Source organism: Musa acuminata, chromosome BXJ3-6 (genome assembly GCF_036884655.1).
Source record: "Musa acuminata AAA Group cultivar baxijiao chromosome BXJ3-6, Cavendish_Baxijiao_AAA, whole genome shotgun sequence".
Lineage (NCBI taxonomy): Eukaryota > Viridiplantae > Streptophyta > Magnoliopsida > Zingiberales > Musaceae > Musa > Musa acuminata.
Window position 1 is genome coordinate 20,183,182 of NC_088354.1, and position 21,953 is coordinate 20,205,134.

General features: G+C 35.7%; 1 protein-coding gene across 5 annotated transcripts in view; it reads right to left on the bottom strand.

Annotated features, from left to right (window-relative positions):
• Positions 1-21,953, bottom strand: part of LOC103988821 (uncharacterized) — a 79,796-nt gene that overhangs the window by 16,543 nt on the left and 41,300 nt on the right. For all 5 annotated transcript variants that reach the window (XR_010497272.1, XM_009407467.3, XM_009407466.3 and 2 more), the window contains 16 exons: positions 19,211-19,274; positions 17,573-17,721; positions 17,371-17,498; positions 17,232-17,289; positions 16,702-16,799; positions 15,267-15,351; positions 15,084-15,149; positions 14,939-14,998; positions 14,382-14,468; positions 14,114-14,288; positions 11,773-11,816; positions 11,576-11,704; positions 11,371-11,499; positions 11,215-11,267; positions 11,098-11,146; positions 5,564-5,622 (listed from right to left, as the gene is read on the bottom strand). Coding sequence is in view for 4 of the 5 variants with exons in the window: in XM_009407467.3 (XP_009405742.1) it covers positions 5,564-5,622; positions 11,098-11,146; positions 11,215-11,267; positions 11,371-11,499; positions 11,576-11,704; positions 11,773-11,816; positions 14,114-14,288; positions 14,382-14,468; positions 14,939-14,998; positions 15,084-15,149; positions 15,267-15,351; positions 16,702-16,799; positions 17,232-17,289; positions 17,371-17,498; positions 17,573-17,721; positions 19,211-19,274 (1,433 nt within the window). In the remaining variant the exon portion in view is untranslated. The remainder of the gene's footprint in view (positions 1-5,563; positions 5,623-11,097; positions 11,147-11,214; positions 11,268-11,370; positions 11,500-11,575; positions 11,705-11,772; positions 11,817-14,113; positions 14,289-14,381; positions 14,469-14,938; positions 14,999-15,083; positions 15,150-15,266; positions 15,352-16,701; positions 16,800-17,231; positions 17,290-17,370; positions 17,499-17,572; positions 17,722-19,210; positions 19,275-21,953) is intronic.

The window sequence follows — 21,953 nt, forward strand, 5'->3', positions numbered from 1 at the left end:
AGACATTGCAGAAGGTGTTGCTTCAGAATAATGTATTTAAAGATAAAATTGACAAACACAACCAGGTTCATGTCATCATGATAATTTAGAAGAACAATTCTTAGCACCACTAGAGCTAGAAGAAAGGGCTGCAATTTCGCTAGGACTGGTTGGTAGCAACCAGTATATATCGGTCCAGGCATGAACCGGTGAACCGGGAAACGAACCACCCCCATAAAAAAACTTCAACCTTTTGAGGAGTCAATTAGGGATTGTAACTCTTCTACGTGCAGAGCCTGCTGGTGTCCACAGCCGCCTACCTCCCCACCGCCCACCACACGCCACCAACATGATATATTTCCTCCTCTTCTTCCTTCCTCTACCTCCTTCCTCTTCCTCCACTGCCTCCTCTTCTTCTTCTTCCTCTTTCCTCCGTCGCCTCCTCTTCTCCTTCATCTGTCGCTTTGCTACACACCAATGTACTAACACCAATATCGATAGTACATACCCACCTAACCTAGGACTGGAGCCTACAAAGCACAGACACGTGCCTTTGGTGGACGCGTCCGTGTCAAACACATATACGTCGTCGACATGACTAGACACATGTCCAGCCATGTTTTTTTATTTATTTATATTTCTATTTGTGGGACACGACAACACTCCCACTTTGCTTCCACGCATTTCATTGCATGGCCCTCGCATGAGGCATTATGCTCGTGTGGCCCTCACGTGAGAGTCATCTACTTTACATTCTATGCGAAGGCGGATCATCAGTGTCGCAGGAAAAGAAATCTGCAAACAAATTTCGAGATCGTCACAAGGAAACATATATCAATTATATCTGAAGGTTGTTAATATATTTTGTTATTCTCAATCTTTATTTTGGATACTAACATTTAGATGATTATAATTCTTTTAACCTGTATAATGATATTTATTTGTTCACATTGCTGAGTTTATAAAATTTAAGTATAAAAATTATAAAACTCATGTTAACTAAATATTATATATATAAATCAATGTACCGACCAATCGGTGGTATAGTTCGTATTGCTCCATACCGACATACCATGTGCCGGTATGATGGGGCACATCAACGACCTGAAAAACTGGCCAAAAATAAGTCCAAAAATTTTTAAACAATAGAAAAATATATATATATATTATGGTTTTTAAGTTGAAAATAAATATAAATTTAGTATAATTTTAGCAAAAATAATCTAAATTAGGAAAGAATGGTGATAGATATCTTTTTTGGGCTATGAGTAGAAGCTTTGTGATACGTTATGGACTGTTCTTCCATTGATATTGAATTATTACAAAAAAATGATTTGAATTGTTAGATTATTTATTACACAAACTTTAAGATTCAAATGAATCAAGTAATCGAATGATGGATATCCCTGGTTCTACCACCAAAAGGAAACACAAGACTCCACGGGTAGTGAATCAGGGTTCTCGATCCTATGTATATCTATATATCAAATTGAAATATTTGTCGGACCTAATCCTAAAATAGATTTCACGACATAGTATACTGATACACCATATGTCATTGGTGCATTAATATGGTGATAGTTATTGTTTGACTGTCGATAACTACACGTGTCCGAGGTGGCTCCTGAGGCCAGTACGATTGTGGCATATATTGGTGTAGAACATAGAGAATATCGAAACTACTTTTGCCACTGATTTGTTGTTCCATATCATAAGATCGATTACTATACTACTGCTCGGAGAAGAATGACCAACTATCAACGTTGCTCGAAGAAAAATGACCAACAATCACGTCGAGCTGCATGATCTGAATCTTGGGTTGCATGCATAAATACAGTCTTGAACTATGCACCACCCTCAAACTATGTAGACAGGACCATCGACTTCCTAACGTTGCCGCCATCATCAGTCAAGGCACTGCTGTCCATAGTGCCGCCATGTCTCCGGACAAAGCAAGATGCTAAATGCGATTAAGAAGTTGACTACATACCTTTGATTAGAGAGTTCTTCCTCTAACTTAAGGTGTTAATCCTCTCTAATTAGCTTCTCAAACTTGATCTAATCCACAAATCACAACCTTGTGAAGTTTTAAGAGAATGCAAATGTGAGAATAAGATAAAGGAGTGATTAAAAAATTGAGAGAGTATAAGAGTTTGAGAGAGTGAAAGGGCTGAAAGAGGGAGAGGAAAGGGTTTAAAAACCCTTTCAAATGGATCTAACCATTGGAAAGGGTCAGATCTGAATCGCTCATCAGTTTTAGTCGAAATCTAATTGGTACAGGTCGATAACGATCGGATTTTGATCATTACCGAGCAATACAGACCCGTATCAGGTGATATAGAGCCTTTTAGTATATACCACCCAGTACAGGGTGATCCACATATCAATCTCCTATCGGACCAGTACATACCACCCATACCAAGCGGTATTCCGTGGTATAACGAATATATATAAATATATTTCTATATATATGCTCGGTACATCGTGGTATTACGAATATATATACATATATATACACACACACGTGTCCTCGACATGTCCGTGTCCTAGTTTAAAATGGCATGTCGCCATGTATGTATCATATCATGTATGTCTTGTATCCATGCTTCTTAGACTGGTACAAGGTCTGAAAAGAGATTGCATTCCAGTACTGTTGAATATGTAATTAATATTTCCATCTAACACTAATACCCAGAAATCCTAAGCCCCTCAAAGTATAGCATAATAAATATTGTAAATTAGGAACTAACAAGAGTAAGCTATAGCAAATCTACATGGTTCATAAATCATTATTTATAGAGAATTTACTTAAATAAAAGTATCCCAAATAATATAAATCTATTTTCTTTTAAAGATGGATGGATAGAGCCCATCAACCATAATTCAAATATCAAAATGGACAAGTTACAACTCAAAAGTGGATCACATTTGAATGGCTCTTTGACAAAAGCCTCACACAAAAATGACCATGATTTTGTCTCCATGCTGCCAAACAATAAATGCTTTGGGGTGTTATATGTTACCTCTTGTGTGTTTCAAATTCAACTCAAATTAAAAGGGCAGCCAAGCACATGAGGCTGCCACCATTAGATGCTCTAGGGAGCAAAAGAACAACCTTATTCTTGTACCAAGGCTCCATCTAAAATATAGACTCCCACTTATAGTGTTCAAACTCGAGCACCATAGATTATTAGGATACAGTTACTGGAAACTGTAATGACAACACCAAATCACATTTCCAAAGGGCGTCAGTTCATTTTAAACTGAATTAACAGGCATCATATCCAGCAAGGGTATATCTTATAAAACATGACATGAATTATCATGCTACGCTACAATTTTACTAGTTCTTACTAGTAAACATTTGATCATAACCATTTAATTTTAGTAGAAATTAAAGTCAAAACATACACCCATCAACTTACCAAATCGATGCAAAGAGATAAAATTATGGAAAGCTACCAAGAAACTTGGCACACTAATACACTATGTTCAACCATGATAATGATCTCCATGCCCTTGGCATCCCATCAAGTTCTGCTTCTGCCCAGCCATGACATTCACATTATGTCATCATGGCTCTCTTTCCAATTAAATCATATCTCACCTTAGTACAATCCAGAAACCTATTATCATGACCCCACTATTAATTCACCACGTTAGCATGTCCAATTGCAGCTTTGTTTGACAAAAAGACCCCCTTTCCCCCTGATGATAGCAAAAAACAAGCCCCCTTATCAGTATTATATATCATTTATTATTTCAATTACACCACAGATTAAAATCTTCATCCCACAGCAATCTGGCCATGTCAAATATGAAACATAATGGCACAGCTGCACCATCATCCCACCTAGCCCCAGTCATTGCATAATCAATCTTCAAGGTGGCTTCACCCATGGTTTACCTTATCAGTCTGTAGCAATGTACCAATCGGACATTGATATGGTACATACCGATGTACCAACATATGGTATAGTCGGGTGTACTGACAAACTGATATATATTGCCCATACTGATCGCTTGTTGGACTGGTACATACCGCTCATACCGGATGGTACACTGCGGTACAGCAAACCTTGCTTTCACCACTCATACAATCCTCCCTAACCTGCCCCCCAGTACCTCACTGGATCAACCCTCTTTTCGACACACCTCCCCATCAACCTTTAATCCTTTGTCTGTACTTCTGCTGGCATGAATTTCACTGCCTGTCCCTGGGATCTAGGAACAAATGGCTGCTGATTACCAGAAAGAGTTGAAAGAACATTCAACTTTGTTTGTTGTAATTACTAAATCATGTAGGTAGTGTCATTCACCAACTGGTTGTCTTTTCTGTACTATTAAAGGAATGGCTGAAACAATCAGTAGTCATTTGCTTGGAGTAGGAGCAGCTGCAGGTGGTGGTTTTGTTCTTACATTAACTACACCCGCTAGACAATATAGTACATCCACTTCATTCTTACTATTCAATGATCATCTAACTTGTAGCTCCAACCTTTACAAATATTATATGGTACCTGAAAGGATAGTGGATAAAGAGGACAGTGTGCCATTTTCCATGAATGAATATGGCGTTGGATGAATAAGGTATTCTCGTTGTTCATAAGACAAAAACCTTTTATTTACTATCAGAATAATCCTTCGGATTGCCTATGTAATTGACATTTTCTGGTTGCATAATTCAAACTATAGGTTCTTTACTCCATAATATACAGGCAGTACAAGATAGTCAACTAGCACAGTTTAGAAAACAGAGAAATCTATACAATAACTTCGGGTAGATGAGTGGGGACTCTATCTTGTCCAAATCGAATCCATGTTTATAAACAGGGTAAAGGGCATATATTATAATTGTTTGGTCCAAACCATTTCAAGTTTATGCAGATAAAGAAAGATAAGAAGGAAAAAAATGAATGAACAGCATACATGGCTACGGTACAAGTGAGAGAGAGAGGCTATCTATGTAATATTAAGGTTTGAAACATAAGGAAAAATAATGTCAAAAGAAGTGACCAGCATTACATATTCTGGTAAGAAGTGCTCTCTATATACACAGAGACAGATGCACTAGATTACTATCAGGAGTCCTGACGTCTCAATAGATATCAATCATGGAGGCCTAAATTGAAGATCAACTTTGTAAACACTTAGAAAAATAAAATTGAAATGACTTCATATGTTTTTGGTGTTCATCATATCAGCACTAAACTAATGATTGAAACTACATATGCATGCAAGTACAGTGAAGATCATTTAACAAGCAATCTAAACACTTTATCATAACTGAGTTAGATGAATGCATGCAAAAGTTCAACTTATTTTGATATTTTTGACATTATAGAAACATAACCTATGCCATTAAAACAATTTTTTTACATGATGCATATGTTAGAATATTTAAAGAATGTGAATTTTTATTTCTAGGCTCTTTAAGCATTATAAATTATATTCCTGAATATATGTTATATTTGTAACAGCCATGAATAATTTTGAGGTAATAAGATAGACACTCTTCGTGTCGATATGCATGTACAAGCATTTGCAGGGACATGTTATTATTAATGACGGAAAAACAACTTACACATCAAGACAGTGTGTAGGAATGGTTGACAGTCCATCATTCATGATGATGCGCATACTCTGCAAGCAAAAAAATGTAGTGGGTTGAGCTAATAATTAAAACAGAAGAGCCACCACTTTAATAACTTATCACATGGCCAATATTAAATACTACATCTAGGTTATACATCTGAGAACAAACTAGAGATTAAATAGAGATCCTTATATATATATATATATATATATATATATATATATATATATATATATATATATATATATATATATATATATATATATATATATATATATATATATATATATATATATATATATATATATATATATATATATATATATATATATATATATATATATATATATATAGCAATTTGATATATATTTTTTCCTTATCTGTTAGTACCAAATTTGTTATAAAAATTATCATATGTTTTATATCTTGTCATACTCATAGCTCTTTTAACCTCTTTTCTACATTATATATATCTTTTAAATTTCTCTTTATATTTATAACTTTACCAATGTTTAAAGCATAATCTTTTAGTAATAATTACTTTTTGAACTCCCTCATACCAACACCAACTCTCTATTAAAGTTACACCTCTACTTTTAATTTCAACAAGAATCTCTTTTGATAAGCTCCTGATCTTATTGACTATAGTAGACCAAAATAATATTAATATTATCCCGTTTAGGTTCCAAGCTGCTTCCCTTTCCTATCTATTCTTAAAAATCTTCACATTATTATCTTTAAAATTTCACATCTAGTCCTACTAATTTTTTTACTGTCTTTTGTTCCTTCCATTTTCTACAACAAATATCTAATGTCATCAACCTATGTTGATTCATTGTACTTTCACTAGATATAACTTTACAATTCTTGCATATAACTTTATCTAACTTTTTAATGAAAGAAAAGGCCTATATGACATAATTGTGAACACTTTTATCAGTAATTTAATGTTCATCTCTCTTCTTTAAGTATTTACAATTATAAGATCATACGAAGTCATAAAATCCAAAATGATACCACCCTTCTTAATTCTCTCCCCGTGACCAAATCCCTCATGCACTCCTTTAAATTCATCATACCATTTTCCCAAGTGACCATTTTAATCTCCTTCAACTATAAAATTTTCAATTATAATTATATGTATTCTTTGAATGATATCGTCTAAGTTTTCCCCAAACCTTTCTTTCAGTTTGATCATTTAGTCCAACCTGAGGACATAAGCACTTCTAACATTCAAAATCTCTTAACCCTTGACAAACTTTAGATTTATAATTCTATCTTTGAACTTTTTTACATCTACAACATTGTTCTTAAGATCTTTATAAAAAAGAAAAATCCATCACCAATTGTGTTTAACTTTTCCGATATACTAAATTTTAAACCCTTATGAACAGCAACAAAATTTTGTCTCGAATGCCTTCAAAAAATTCCGTAAATCTGTATCTAATTTCTTAACCTAATCTCCTTAAATTTCTTTCAATTAGGTTTCTTTCATTTGGGCCAATCATAGCCAAGATTTCTTTCATTTATACCTAATTTGGGTTTAGTTTACAGGCCGAACATAGCCTAAATTTCTTCCATTTATACCTAATTTGAGTTTAATTTAGAGATTTGGATAGATTAGTGCTATTCATGCTAGATCTAGGCTAGATTCGAATAGATCTAGCCTAAATCTCTACGGATCTAAAACAGATCCTTGCAAAGCTAAGGTTATTTTTTAAACAAATGAAAATATTATTACTTGTGGATCAGATCATATGTGGGAAAAAGATCCAAAAGCAGCATAGCTTTGATCTGGCATGATACCGCTTGGAGCTATGTCATCATTGATAATGAAATGACAACATTTGTCGGAACAGAGAATTAACCCATCTAAAACAGCATTTGACTAGAGAATTTTCAAATGTAACAAAATGCTCAAAAGATCCCCAATAGATCAAAAGAAAATTGGATGCTCGGAAAGTACTAAGACTGTAGAAAAAAAATAACTGAGGAGAAAATTCCAAAATTATCATAATGCATATTGCAAAACTTGTCTTATGCTCTGTGTGATCTAAATTCCAGTCACACTAGGATGCAGCAGATCTGGAAAGAGAAACTTCAATTGAAATTTATTTTAGAAGAGAACATGCTTCAAATTCAAGTTATTATATTGATTAAATTCTAGTGCTTCCCTTGTTTTAAATATGGTGTCCTCAATAAAAAAAATTATTTAAAAGCATTGATTCGATCAAAGATATGTTAGGAGACAAACAAGTAACTTGTCAACTACAATAGATTTGAATTTATTAACACTAAAAATGGAAGATCTTAGGATACATATTTCAGATGAAATTGCTTTTCTTATATTGCAAGCAGGTGACACCCTTTTTATTGACGATGTCAGAGCTGAGATCACCACTAAAGATCCAAAGAGAGCATTTTCAATTTAAGATAAAATAAATGCATAAATGCAAACTGGCAAATAAAATAAGAAGTAACAAAATTCAATTCAAAATAGATGAAAAAGAAGTCTTAGTAGAAAATAAGAAATTAAACGGGGATGATAAAAGATATATCAATGAAATTAAACGGGGATGATATATCAATGAAATTCAATGATATATCAATAAAAGATATATCAATGAAATTCAATTCAAAGAAGATATATCAATGAAATTAAACGGGGATGATAAAAGATGCAGAGGTTTGATTGTTGTAAGACTACTGATTGCCTCTTAGATTGAAAGATTTTTTTATGGAACAAGTGTAAAATGTAGTTAGGCTTGATCAGTTATAATGTCGGAGAAATAGAAATATATACAGAAAGCTAATGAAGCATACATGTGGATATCAAAATGGATGTATGGTAATACAAGATAAAATCAGAATTGTATGGTAGATCCACCAGGATCTAAGCCGAATCCCTGTGGAGTTAGCCTGAACTTGTGTGGATCTAGGCTAGATCCACAAGGATCTAGGATGGATCGGCACAGGTCCACAGAAATTTTGGTCAAACTCAAATGAACCCACAAGAATTCTGACAAAAAACATTCACCAAATCATATATAAACTTGAAGGAAAAAAACTAAAATTTATGTTTAAATCCTTGAAATAATGACTTTAAGAGAAAAAATCACACGAATGCATCTTCATGCAAGAGAAATTAAGTTATTAATTTCAATTTCAAGTTTGGATGGCTCCTTGGGAACGACCCTTCAATCCTTTGAAATGTATCTTGATTTGACAAAATGGAATTAGAATAATAAGATTGAGAGTGCCTTGGGAAGAATTGGCATTAAGAATAGGTAGATACAGTGGTGAAGAAGTAAGGGAGAGAAGCTTTACAAAGCCCTCCAAACAGCCATAAAAAGCCCCCTAGTGGATCTATATTAGATCTGGAGAAGCGAATAGACTGTCATCTGCTAAAGGAGCAATAGTAGCACAAACCGAACGGTATGCCTGACATGGTATGCTCAGTTTTAAACCAGATGGGGCAAAATCGCTTATCTAAGTGTTGGTCCCCTATCAGCCAGCTATATACTGTTGCATACCCGATGCTGTACCTGATATTTGAGACCTTTGGTTAAACACAAGAATTTAAATCTAAGTTCAATATCAATTTCAGCAATTGATTGAACAGGTACAGAATCAATATACCAAATGATAAACCAATCTGTGTCACCCTGTATTAACAAAACATTAATTTAAAAATTCAATATCACTCGATAGCATCTTATATGGTCTTGACCCAAATCCTTTGTCAGACCAATAAATATCAGTCAATATCTTCAAGTTCAACCGCCATTTGAAACCTTGGTTGAACCCATGTAATTAAGGAGAAACCAGAAAAAATAAATAACTAAGCTTAGTTTGGATATATCCAAAAAACCCTATAAATTCAACAATAATACATCAAATTGATTGAGAAAAGAAGCTGCCAAAAGAAGAAGATAAGGTTGGAATAAGACCTAAGCAATAAGAAAAGATACGACAGCTCTATCATTATCTGAAAAAAAAAGTCTATACAATTTGCTACTTGGAGTTTGGCCAAATTTTAGTTACCTCCCTATGCTTCTATGGGTTAAGTCATCATAACCAAAACTAGCTGCATTAGTCTCCATCAGGTGAAGCCACTTCTGATAGTTACCCAGCATTAAGAATGTTGTGACTGATATTCAATATCCCTATTCGTGAACTCCATCTCCTCATGACAGGATGTACAAATAGGATTGTCATAACTCAAATTTCAATGGAGCTACATCCAAATTTTGATCTATCATGAGCCCCTTTGTTATCTGATGAACCTTTATTACTTCAAGTTATGGCATATATGCCAATCTGAATGAATAACCAAATAAATGGCATTCATGAAGGTAATTTGTTATTGCTAATTATGCGTCCATCTTTTAAATATGTGGCAAAAGGACCACACTCTAGGACCTAACTGGATTCTAATATTCTGTGGACTAGCACAGGTTGCCAGTCAGAACAGAGACTGCAAATGGTAGACGAAGGTGGCAGCAAACATAAGAGACGAAAATATCAAAGACATGGAAATTCCTTCTATATGATATGACTCGTCACCTCTTCCAATCAAGCATCAGTTCTGCCATGGTGTCATGTATTGAAGGTCAGAGCCTGAGCCTTCTCTCTCACAGACACCAAGTCCTTGAAACCCAAAACAAACATATGAGGCATTACTTGGATTGGAGGATTTGACAATTTCAAAGAACAATTTAGTGTCAATTACACTAGGGTAGTGGATTATTTTAATTTGGTTTTTTCATCATGTGCATAGATGAAACATCATAAACATGAGTTTGACATTAGCATCAGTCCTTGAGTTGACTAATTTCCTACCAATTTGTTGCCAGAATAATTAACAGTCATTCCATAGTCAAGGACAACTAGATTCCATATTATGAAATTTGTTGTTGTAAGACTAGCTACATCACATCTACTACTACTTATTCTATCTTGAAAATTGAAACAAAGAAAAACATTTAAACAAACGGATAACTTGACCCACTTTATAGTTCAATTATTTGTATATATCCATCTCATCATAACAATAATGACAAATTTGCAATCACAATATTCTCAGCAGTTATATGTTTACAGAAGACTACAATTTTGTCATATCATCAGAATGACAATTGTCATTAAGACAGCATATAATACACCATACTTTATAAATTCCATGGATAAATCAACAAATGATCTGCAATGAGAATGAAATGAAAAACCAATTTTCAAAATTACAACATAAGTGAAAGAATGAGCTGCCATTTGCTGAATTCCAACTTACTAGATGATTGCAATTTTTTTAATTCACTTAATATCTAATCAAAAGAGGTTTCCACAACAAATTTTTAATTCTGGGATAAAAAGGTATAAATTCACAAATTAATAACTTCTCTACATCTTACTTCTTTCCTTTTGATGACATGGTGATGTACTCCTTGTCAATTTTTAGTGCCACCAGAACAAGTTAATGCAAATTCATTTTTTTCATTACACATGGAGGGATATCACATTACCTGGAATCCTAATGGCACAAGATCTCTCTCTGATGCATCAGCCACAGCCCTAATAATACAAATTTTATAAGGTGTAAAATAAAGAAGAAGCTAGAGTCCAAGACATAAGAAACAAACCTCAACAATTTAAGTATACTGGGCCAGCTATAATACAGTTTGTCGCCATGTCTCTGTGTGTAATGATTAAATGATATAAGAATACAAAGGCAAGATGATAGTTCAATCATCATGCAAGCAATATGTTCTATGAAGTTGAGAAGAGAATAGCAATACCTCTAAAACATGCAATAATATTTTTAATGATCCCGCCCGAACATCAAGGCTCTGACTAGACATATAAAGAACCAACAACGGAGATAGAAAAACACATTCAAATGATCCAACTTCAGCATCTTTGGCATCCTATAAAGAAGCATACCACTCAATTAACTATGCTCAATAAAAGTGACATCCTGAAAAAAATAATAATAATACTCACATGAGAATCAGGCAACTGTTGAGATGCTTTAATGCCCTGAAATTCATCAGAGCCCAAGACTGCACAAATTGACTGATCTAGTGCATCTAGTGCCAAATTTCTTACTTGTGGGTTTGAATTATCAGCTAGCTGGGAAGATCAACTTCATGTCAATCTCAAAACCAAGATGCATTAAAAAAATGTATCGTCAAAATCACCTCAAGAAGATGAGCAACAATTTGATCCCATAGGGGCTCAACCCCTGCAAGATAGAAGATCGACTCAATATAAGTGGGATTGTCACAACAAAATTCAAGTTTAAACAATTCCTACATTGCATATATAGTAGGATTGTGAACAAACCAAGATTCCAAAAGCCTCTTAGTTCTGCAGAATATACAATATCTATATTACCAGCCCCAGACCCACAACTATTTCCCTCATCGTTATGCCAATTGCATTCAGGACCATGACTAGTGTGGGTGACTTCCGTGGAAGTTAGATGAAATAGCTCGTGCTATCAAAACCTGAATCTTCATCACAACACTTCAAATATTTATTTCAGAATGTGTGTCAATTTCCAAGGTCAATTCAAAATGGAATGAGCCTAGGGACTAACAAATTTGTTTATTTTCTTTTACGCTTTAAAGTTATTAGAAGTAAAATGAAAGATCACTTTATTTTGAGTTGCTCATTTATATTGAGATTTTTCATTAATGCCAGCTATTAGCTACAAATCCACAAAATATTTTCACCAAGTATTATCATTTTCTGGCACAGGGTCATCTAGGACACCAAAAAAAATTGACCAAACCATATATTAGCATCTCCAGCACAGGTTGGCATAACACCAGTGATTTAAAAAGCGCTAGGCGCCAAGGTCCAAAAACGCCCGAGGCGCTAGGCGCTCGTCTAGGCGCTCGCCCGAGTGAAGCGAGGCGCTAAAATATAAAAATATATAATATAATTAATATAATTATTTAAATAAAAAATATACTATTAAATTAAGAAAATCGAGTACAAAATCACAATGTCATATTAATAAAAAGTCTCAAAAATTAAAACAATAAAATTTTACATCAAATCTATTGAGTTGCTCTGTACACTTGCCATTTATTCTGAAACCTAACAATAATTTTAAATAAATAAAAATTAATAGTATTAAAATCAAAATAATATATTATTAATCTAATAAATAAAAATACTATTATTAGTATACAGTTAGCAGTATACTGTTAATATACCGTTAACAGTATAGTAAGAAGAGTGTGAGAAGACCGAGGCTGCTAAGGCAACGACAGCGGTAGAGGGAGCGACGAGCGATAGCGGGAGTGAGAGCGGGAGCTGCGAGCGGCAGCGGGAGTGGGAGTGGGAGCGGGATCGACGAGCGGCGAGCGACGATAACAGCGATGAGCAACGATTGTGGTAGCGTCGAGTAGCGACAATGGCAGCGGCAGTGGCAGCAGAGAGCAACGACAACGGAGAAGAAATCTCGACGGCAAAATCGCGAGTGTTAGGGTTGGGGAAGTCGGGGAAATCGTGAGAGGGAGCCTATCGGTGATTTAGTTGGTTCGATTGAACCAACTAAAGCACTAGAGACCGAACCAGACGTAAAACACTGGTTCGGTCGCCTAGTTTAAACCGGGCGCTCGCCCGAAGCGCCCGGCGCCTGGGCTCGGGGGAGCGCCTAGGTTGTGCCTCATTGAAGCGAGGCGCTTGGACATGAAGCGAGGCGCTCGGGCCTCGCCTCACCTCGCCCGAGCGCCTAGGCGAGCGCCCGAGCGCCTATTGAAATCACTGCATAACACATGGCAAATACCTTCTAGTGCAATACTTCGACCATGCCAATATATCATTGGCATGTCAATACCTGCCTTTTAGTCCTATGACAAACTAGTACTGAATAAATCATCTCATTATTCATTAGATAGCATGAATATAACTGTAGAAAGTATTAAGGACATAACAAACTTCACGTACAATATTGTTGAATGCTACTAAAAATGTCCTCTTACATTTGTGAAATGACTTATTAAAAATATCCTTGCAACACCAAATAGTTTAGGACTTCAACTACAAGTATCATTTTAGTCAAACCAAGTAGCTTCAAATCTACTTAAATAGGTAAATGATAAAATCTATTTAAACATTTATTCCATGGTCCATGCAGTAGAATAAAACCCTTGTCTTGGAAAAATGCCCTTAAAATATTTATCACCTAGAGTTGACTCAAGGTTGTTCAGTGCCTATATTCTTTGTTCTATTTAAAATAGCAAAAAATGAGTTGTTAACGATTGTTCTTCAGAATAATGTTGCAGATATCAATTTGTTCATAAAGATGAATAAATGAGTTAATTAATGGATTCCACGAGTTACTTCTTTCATTTTTTTCTTCCTTACATCTTTAAACAGTTTTATTTGTATACAAAATAACATCTTCCTACAGCTACCAGCCTGCCATGTTACCCTATCTACATCAATATGTCAGCAACATCAAGAAACAGCAAGGTACAGGATGGTCTATTGGAAGAATAGAAAACAAAAAAACTAATTACTCACTGTGGAGATTATTTACAAGTATAGACGTCATGCGCTCCACCGAGAATGCAACACCTCCAATCTGCTGACTTTGTGCTTGAGAATTTCCAGAACTGCACTGACTTGATAACTGACGTAATGCAGATAGCAGTGACTTCACTGCAGATACATGCATTAATGCTGAACTTTCGAATAGCTTTAAATCACAGGAGATTAGTTATCAGAATGTAAGTCAAAAAATAAGACAAAATGAAAACTACAACTGCAAAACGAATGTCACTGCTCCAACCTGAGAATTCAAAGAAGAGAGAATGTGGAAGTCAGTATAGTGCCCAGATGTTTCTCTTGCAAGTCTTGAAGCAGAAGCTGAAACTTCCTATATACACACACATGGAACGAATGAATGGCCTCGAAAAACATTTATATGCACCTTATCTTGATAATGAGCTTAAAACATGTTCCTGCTACAGCCATAATGAGACTGCCCTTCCCAAGGATAAAACTTGAAATTCAAGAAAAGGTTAAAAAATAAAACACCATGTCAGTTTATATACACTTAGGAAAACTTTGGCAGTTACCAGCTCCATCAGAATTCAACTAAAAGACAATATATATCATGAGCTTTCCACAGCTAATACATTTGGGATCTAATTGGCAAAATGGACACCACTAGCAGCCAAGAATAATTATTTATCTCTCAGATGGAGCACATTTAATCAAGGGACAAAGAAATTCGACATTTTCCTACTATTGTTAGTTTGTCCATCTACAAGAAACGACTCGACAACTTAAAACAAATGGGACTCTTTTCTCAGCAAAATATGCAACTTCTTAATCATGATTTACCTGGGTAGATGCATGAGGAGAATGAATGGTTCTATCTAGAGACGCCAGAGTCTCCAAGACCTACAACTTGCAGGACATAGCTAAATTTTAGAACTTATAAAGATGATTATTTCGATTCGAGAAGTAGTGAGCACAAAATTCATACCAAAACCCAGGATGGACCCAAGACATTATGCAAGCGGTGTGCTACGTTGAAGAGTGTTCTCAATGCCTAAGTAAACAATAGTAAGAAGCAATCAGCCCGCGAACTTCTACGCTTAGAGATAATAATAATAGAACATAGTCTCATTAAAAATATCAATCAAACTAGAGAAAAAAGAAGCATAACCTGCACATTTTTAGGGGTTAAAACAACATTATCTCGCTGATCAGGTAGGGAGTCTGACCTCTTTGATCCAGGAGAGAGTAGAACACTGGTAGAATTTGCAAAACACAGACAATAGCTTCAATGGAGCCCTCAGAAAATAGCATTAGAAAACAATAAAAGCATAATACCATAATGTTAACAAATAATATTTAAAAAACTGATGTTTACAGACTGAATATGCTGTTAGTACATCAAGGAACGGAAAATGATAGAAGCTAAACTATGCTACTGTTTTCGAAGCCTTCGTAGATCTATTAGATATTAGGTAAAATGACTTCCTTAGTATAATTTTGATACTTAGACAAGCATTTGACAGGATTGAAATTTAGTGTGAAGGTTGAAGTGAACTTTGGAAAAGAAATTAGAAATATTAGTTTGTATATTTAGAGAACCACTTTCTGCAGCTGTTCTTGCTACAGTGTTGCTACAGTGTTCCTAAAGATTTCATTTCAATTAGGATTTGGTTATTCACAATGTTGATGATGTCTGTTAATCATCCATTGTTGAATGGTTAAAGCACCCAGCTCATAATAGGCAAATTCATATATTCAATTCCTGCTGAATGCATGCCAACGGGAAGGTTCAATGTCTTCTAATGTTTAACATACCATACTTCATCAATGGTTCTTACACAATCATTTCAAGAAATTCAATCAGGGACTAACTTCCATGGTTGCACCTCATGTTGAGCAGTCACCAAGATCTCAATATGCAAAACAACCTGTTCTGGCCTGATACAAATAAAAACCCTCAGAAACTTTTGCCCACATTTTTTATGAGGATTAAGGTTAGGCAGAAGTAGTTCAGTTCAGCTTTCTAAGTAAATGTTGGATTTCAGTTCAGCTTCATGAAAATAATAGCTTTCAAATGGATTGACCAATTATTTGTTATGTAGTCTAGGTATGAACAATCCATTTAGTCTAGTTTTCTGTTTAAAGCTAATGCTTAACCAGTAGGATTCAAATGATTCTACTGTCTGGTCATTCCAAGCAACTCAAATTAGGGATTAATTTTTTGTGTGCCACCCATGTTGACTGGTAAATGTCTAAACAAGATTTTTCTTCAAGAAACAGGATGTTCTGATGTGGTATCAATGAAAGCCTCTGAAAGGTTTCACCAGGATTGTTGATCTGGACTAAATGTTGAATTAGAACACTTCAGTCCAAGCTTAGAAGTTGGGTGTTAGATTTAGGGTTTGCATTTACCTACTCTTTAGGAAAAAAAACAAGGATATATGAGGGTTGCCACATTTCCTAAGGGTTTTTAAGAGTTTATATAATGAACCATGAGGCCTACCGCCACATATATACTTGTCTGAACAACTTAAAAAAACCAGTTACGAAGATAGGAAAACCAATTCAAGAAGAGACACGCACCCAGGAAGAGGAAATATTACCTTTTCTTTTCTCCCTCACTTGGAATGTTGATGGTAAATTTACATAGCGATGCCAAGAAAGAATTTAAAGGTTCTACAGCACGAAGTACTCCACATGCCTGAAACCATGAAGCAAAAGTGTAACTGCTCTTTCTGAGGTAGATAAATAGTTCCACTGGTTAGCACTTAAACATAGATAATGTGAGGGAATACAACAAATAATCCATTTGCAGCTGCATCTCAAGTGACATGGAATTCTAATTCTTTGGAGATAACTTAATAGTCCTGAGGAAATCATTATACATAGTGACCATGCAACAAGAACATAATGTTCCTACTATCAAGGCCGGCTATATGGATCTTTTGCGTCATTGAGTATCATGCAAAGCACTATCCCTACCTAAACTATGAGCATTTAGATTTTTGTTTAAATGTTACATATACACCAGATAGCAGTAAATATTACAAATCTAAGGATTCTTCCAACTTCATATGGAAGCCACAGAACAGATGCAAGAAGACAAACATGCTTTACTGGAAGTACTACTTACTTGGGTAAACGCTTGATATCCTTTAAGAATCTCCAGTATTATAGCTTCCCCTTGCGACCTACATATAGTCTCATCATCTTCTCAATATATATAATGGAAACTATAAGAACACTAAGAATTCAATTACTAAATTTTCTACCTCATCAAAATAAGAGACAAAGCATCAAGAATAGTTAACCATGTTGAATTAACCATAGACACACATAAAATAGCTGTCTTTCCAGTGCATTCTGCTGATGGATCAGTATCGCATCTAGGAGAATCAAGCTGAAAATAGAGCAAAAACAAAGTCAAATCTTATTTAGCATATTACACAACACTTTTCAAGAACTTGATCTCACCTCTCCCACCTCCACAGCTTCATCTGTTAATGTAGCAACTGTATAAACGACTCCCAAAAGTCCTTCAATAGCCAAGGTGATAGCATGGGCTTCACTAGCAACCAGAACAGCAGCATTAGATGCATCACTATCCATGCTCCATTCAATTCCTGCAAATATAAGCCAAGCAGATGATCACATAATCTCCTAAAACCCAAAAGATAATTATGGTAAGAAAGAATCATCCAAGTAAAGACAGGTGCATGACAGACGGTAAATGAACTGACACCCTGAGCACCTCTCTCTCTCTCTCTCTCTCTCTCTCTCTCTCTCTCTCTCTCTACAAAAAAAAAGTAAAGTCTATCCTCGAGTCACCAGCCATCTGCCAGTTTTTCCTCCTTTCTCTGCCTCCTCATTATCCCCTTATCCTTCTCCTCTTCCTCCTCCCCCTCCTCATCTTCTTCTCCAGCTCCTCCTACCCTCCTTCAGTGCCAAGCAAAATGATGGCATATTGCAAGTCAGTAAGCCAGTTTGTCACAGACTTGTATCGATCCACCAAAGGACCGGTACCAGCCTAATATAAGAAATTTAAACCATTCATAAATTGAAACTATTTATGTAACTTGGAGGACTAGTATAAGTCCGATACAGAATTTAAACCATGGTTCGCCTTACTGGTCCAAAACAATGTACTGACTAACTGTCGATACGGTACATATCGAACTGTACTGAGTCGTACCGAGCAAACCGACACATGGTACATGGGGTATACTACCATACCACCCATACCAGTCCCTTGTTGAACCAGTACATACCGTCCATACCAAATGGTATGCTATAGTATGACGAACCTTGATTTAAATCCTTTTATGTAACTTGTCCAAAGAGTTAAATCATGAACATTGTGAATGCTCCCAAGCATGATTTTGAAGTTTAAAACCCATATTAGTACTTCAGCAATACTTAATGATATATATCCAGCCAAGAGAAGAGGAACAAGAGGTGAAGGAGACAGCAGGAGGAAGAGATGGTGACATTTACGAGGAGGCAAAAACGATGCGATGGAGAGGAGGCAATTGTAGCAATGTGTAGGTGGTGAGGCAGTGAACATGATGGCAGGGAGGAGGCAAATGAAGGATAGAGAAATAGAAAGGGATATACAGTCAAAGAGATAGAGAGACAAAGAGTAGGAAGGAGAGAGAGTAGAAAATAAGGAATTGAAAAAAAAAAAGAAGGCAAGCACTCTTTAGTCTTTACTACCTGGGAAACTTGGTACGGTGAACTTATCATCCAGTACAAATTATCCTGTAGTCAATGGGGTGTAATTGACCAATCTGCATCCCAGTTGGTTGTCGACCAGTAAATACCATCTAGTATCGACCAACATAGACAATAGTTTAAAGTTTAAACCTTGCTTCTATGTCATTGTATCCTCTATAGTTTAACTAATTGTAGATAATAATCTCAGATATATCAAAGAGCCAATAATAAATAGAAGGATAAATTAACCTATTTATACACAAGGTTTTGATTAAACCATAAAATTTGAGTTCAAAGGATGAACTATTAAAGTTTTATAAAGCTATTCAACAGAATGTGATTGGTATAATGATGGGACCCATTGAGGATACGAAAACAATAGATTGTTGTCAACCTCACCTTTAGCTTTACTGTTAAACATTCCTGCAACAGCTGCAAGGCTCTCTTCACTTGATTCTGGAACCTAGAACAGAAAGAGTTACCACAAGAAAGATGGTAAATCTGAGCTATAAATAATTGGTGCAGCATTATCATTAACAGCTAAAACGCATAACATCAATCTACAACAATTTACAACGCAGAACAGTTTGGTTCACCTTCAACAGTTATTAATGTACTTCCAAGACCATGCATGTGCAAACTAAGGAATGCTAAATCACATAAAAGACATGCATTAGTCACTCTCAGACTAATTTGATACTGGTACATGATACCAAATGTTGAAATCAAACGACATGCTTCTTTTCAATTTTCGGTTTTTTATTGTATAGAATGAATAATATCATCTATGATACATGTCATGACAGTATTTATCATTTAGGATCATAATAATGTATGTGAGGCTTAATACTTTAGAAAAATTAACATACCAACATAATAAGTGAAAAACAGATCACCATTATACATTACAACATGAGTAGAAAATAATACACAATAACCTAATCTCTCAAGAAACACAAAACATCAAATCTCAAAAACATTACAATCCCACCCTAAAAACCTTGCACTATATCAAGTGGTTCGGAAAAAAAACAAGAGTTTAATATCACTAACATTAAGGTTGTTTTTTGTATAATATAATCTGAGTACTAGTCATATCTCATGTGATTTGAATATCTATGGTACTTTCAAATAAACCAAGTGCACTACGTTGTCTTGCAGATTGATGATCACCTAAAATTGTGTCTATGATATGGCTAATATTTGGACCGATCAAAACTCGACACGTGGAGCCAGTGAGCCAAACATGTCATGTCATCATAAATTTGAGGGGAGAGTATTCTTTAGAATATTTCTTATTCCAAGAATATTCCCTCAATATAGAGCCTCTCACATATTGAACAAGATCTAGAACTTTATTTTCGACACTCATGTAGGACCTTGAACTAACTCGAGTCACCATGCTAGGCACACCCTGGTACTAGTTATGTATGTTACTCTCATGACATGAGGAACTCTCCTAAAAGCAATCATCCTGAAGGAGGATCCACCCCTCGAAGATTCGGTTCTCAAAACTTGACCACCTTCAAGAAGTGAGCTAGGTCGGTTTGACGTCGTGAAACTTGTCAATGTCCAATTTCAACACTAAAAATTTGGCACTCTAAAAAGGACCAATTATAGATACTATCGAACAAAAATCAATATCAAGAAAAACCTTGAGAACACGTCAACAAGAAAACCCCTTATCCGATCCTCAAGATGGTGACTAAACTCGGGTCAAGAAAAAGAGGTCATTCCCTCGAGTTAGGCCTAGCCTTAGCCCCACCTCACCAACACATATCTCTTATCTTATACAATGATGCAAAAGGTCATTCCATTCCTTCCATAACTAGTGCAATTAGTCACTAAACCAAAACCCTAGAACTCATCAACCACAACTTGTGGGCTCCATGCCATGGTAGAGCCCAAACCTAAACTAATGCCAAGTGGTGCAAGGAATTCAAAGTCCACTGTGGTGATGATCCATCTCTCTACTCCACAATCACCAACCAAAGAAGTCAATCACTTAGCCAAGGGTTCTCATGCCCATCAAATGGTGAGTTTTGGCATAGTGAGGAGGTGGCTCCAGTCAACCATAACAAGGAATTTGAACTTCATTTTATCGATGGTTGTCACCTTGAAAGGACCATGAAAACTCTAATCCCCATTTAACAGTGCTCATCCACATCTTCATAAATGGTCTAAAATTGTCTTGATTCCTTCAGTCAATGACCAAAAAGCCTCCAAAAACCTTCCATAACTACTTTAGACACAAATCAACACGTAACTAGCTTTACTGACACGAAAAAAAGATGACTCCAAGAAGCAACGTAGAGACGAATAGCCTACTTGATCTTATCCTCCACTAATTCGAGAAGTCAAGTCCTCTCCAAGGGCAATGTGTGCCCATGGTTAAATCTCATTCCAAAGTCAAAAGATGCTCACATTCCCATTTTCCCGAGTTGACAATGTGCATGTCGTCAAGATGGTTATCGTTAAGTTGATTGGATCCTCAAGGCAAACGCTACCAAGCCAGTCGTCATCAAGTCGATTGTATCCTCAACTCAAACACCATGACATCAAGATAGCCACCCCTTCAAGTTGGCCTCTTCCACTAGTTAACAATGACCACAAAACAACCATTGTCAAGACAACCACCATAAAGTTCATCATAGTGTCAGGTCGACCATCTCTTGATCCATATTAGTTTGGTTGTTCAACCATCCAAGTTTGGTTGCATGACGAAGAAGGCAAAGCAGCAACCAAGTCCAAGAGCTCTCGATCTACTCTTGACTTTTGCCCAAGCAAGGAGAAACTGTCCTACTCCCGACTTGCCCAAACAAGGAGCTGATACGAGAGTGTCTAATTTGCTACAATCTACTCATATGGACCTTGCTGATGATATGATATTTTTTTCGGCAAACACATAATCTTCAACTCAGCCCACTCAAATATGATAGCTCATCAGCATATTCCTTGCACAAAGTTAAAACTGTTTCAATGTGTTTTTCTTCATGACCAAGGAATGCATTAAAGGAATTGGTAAACAGCTATAAAACACTTAATTTCGAAATTCTCTATGCATGAAGGGTTGTTTCATGTATTAGTACTTATTTTGGTGTTTAGGGCTTAGAAAGGACTTTAAAAACTGATGATATTTTGG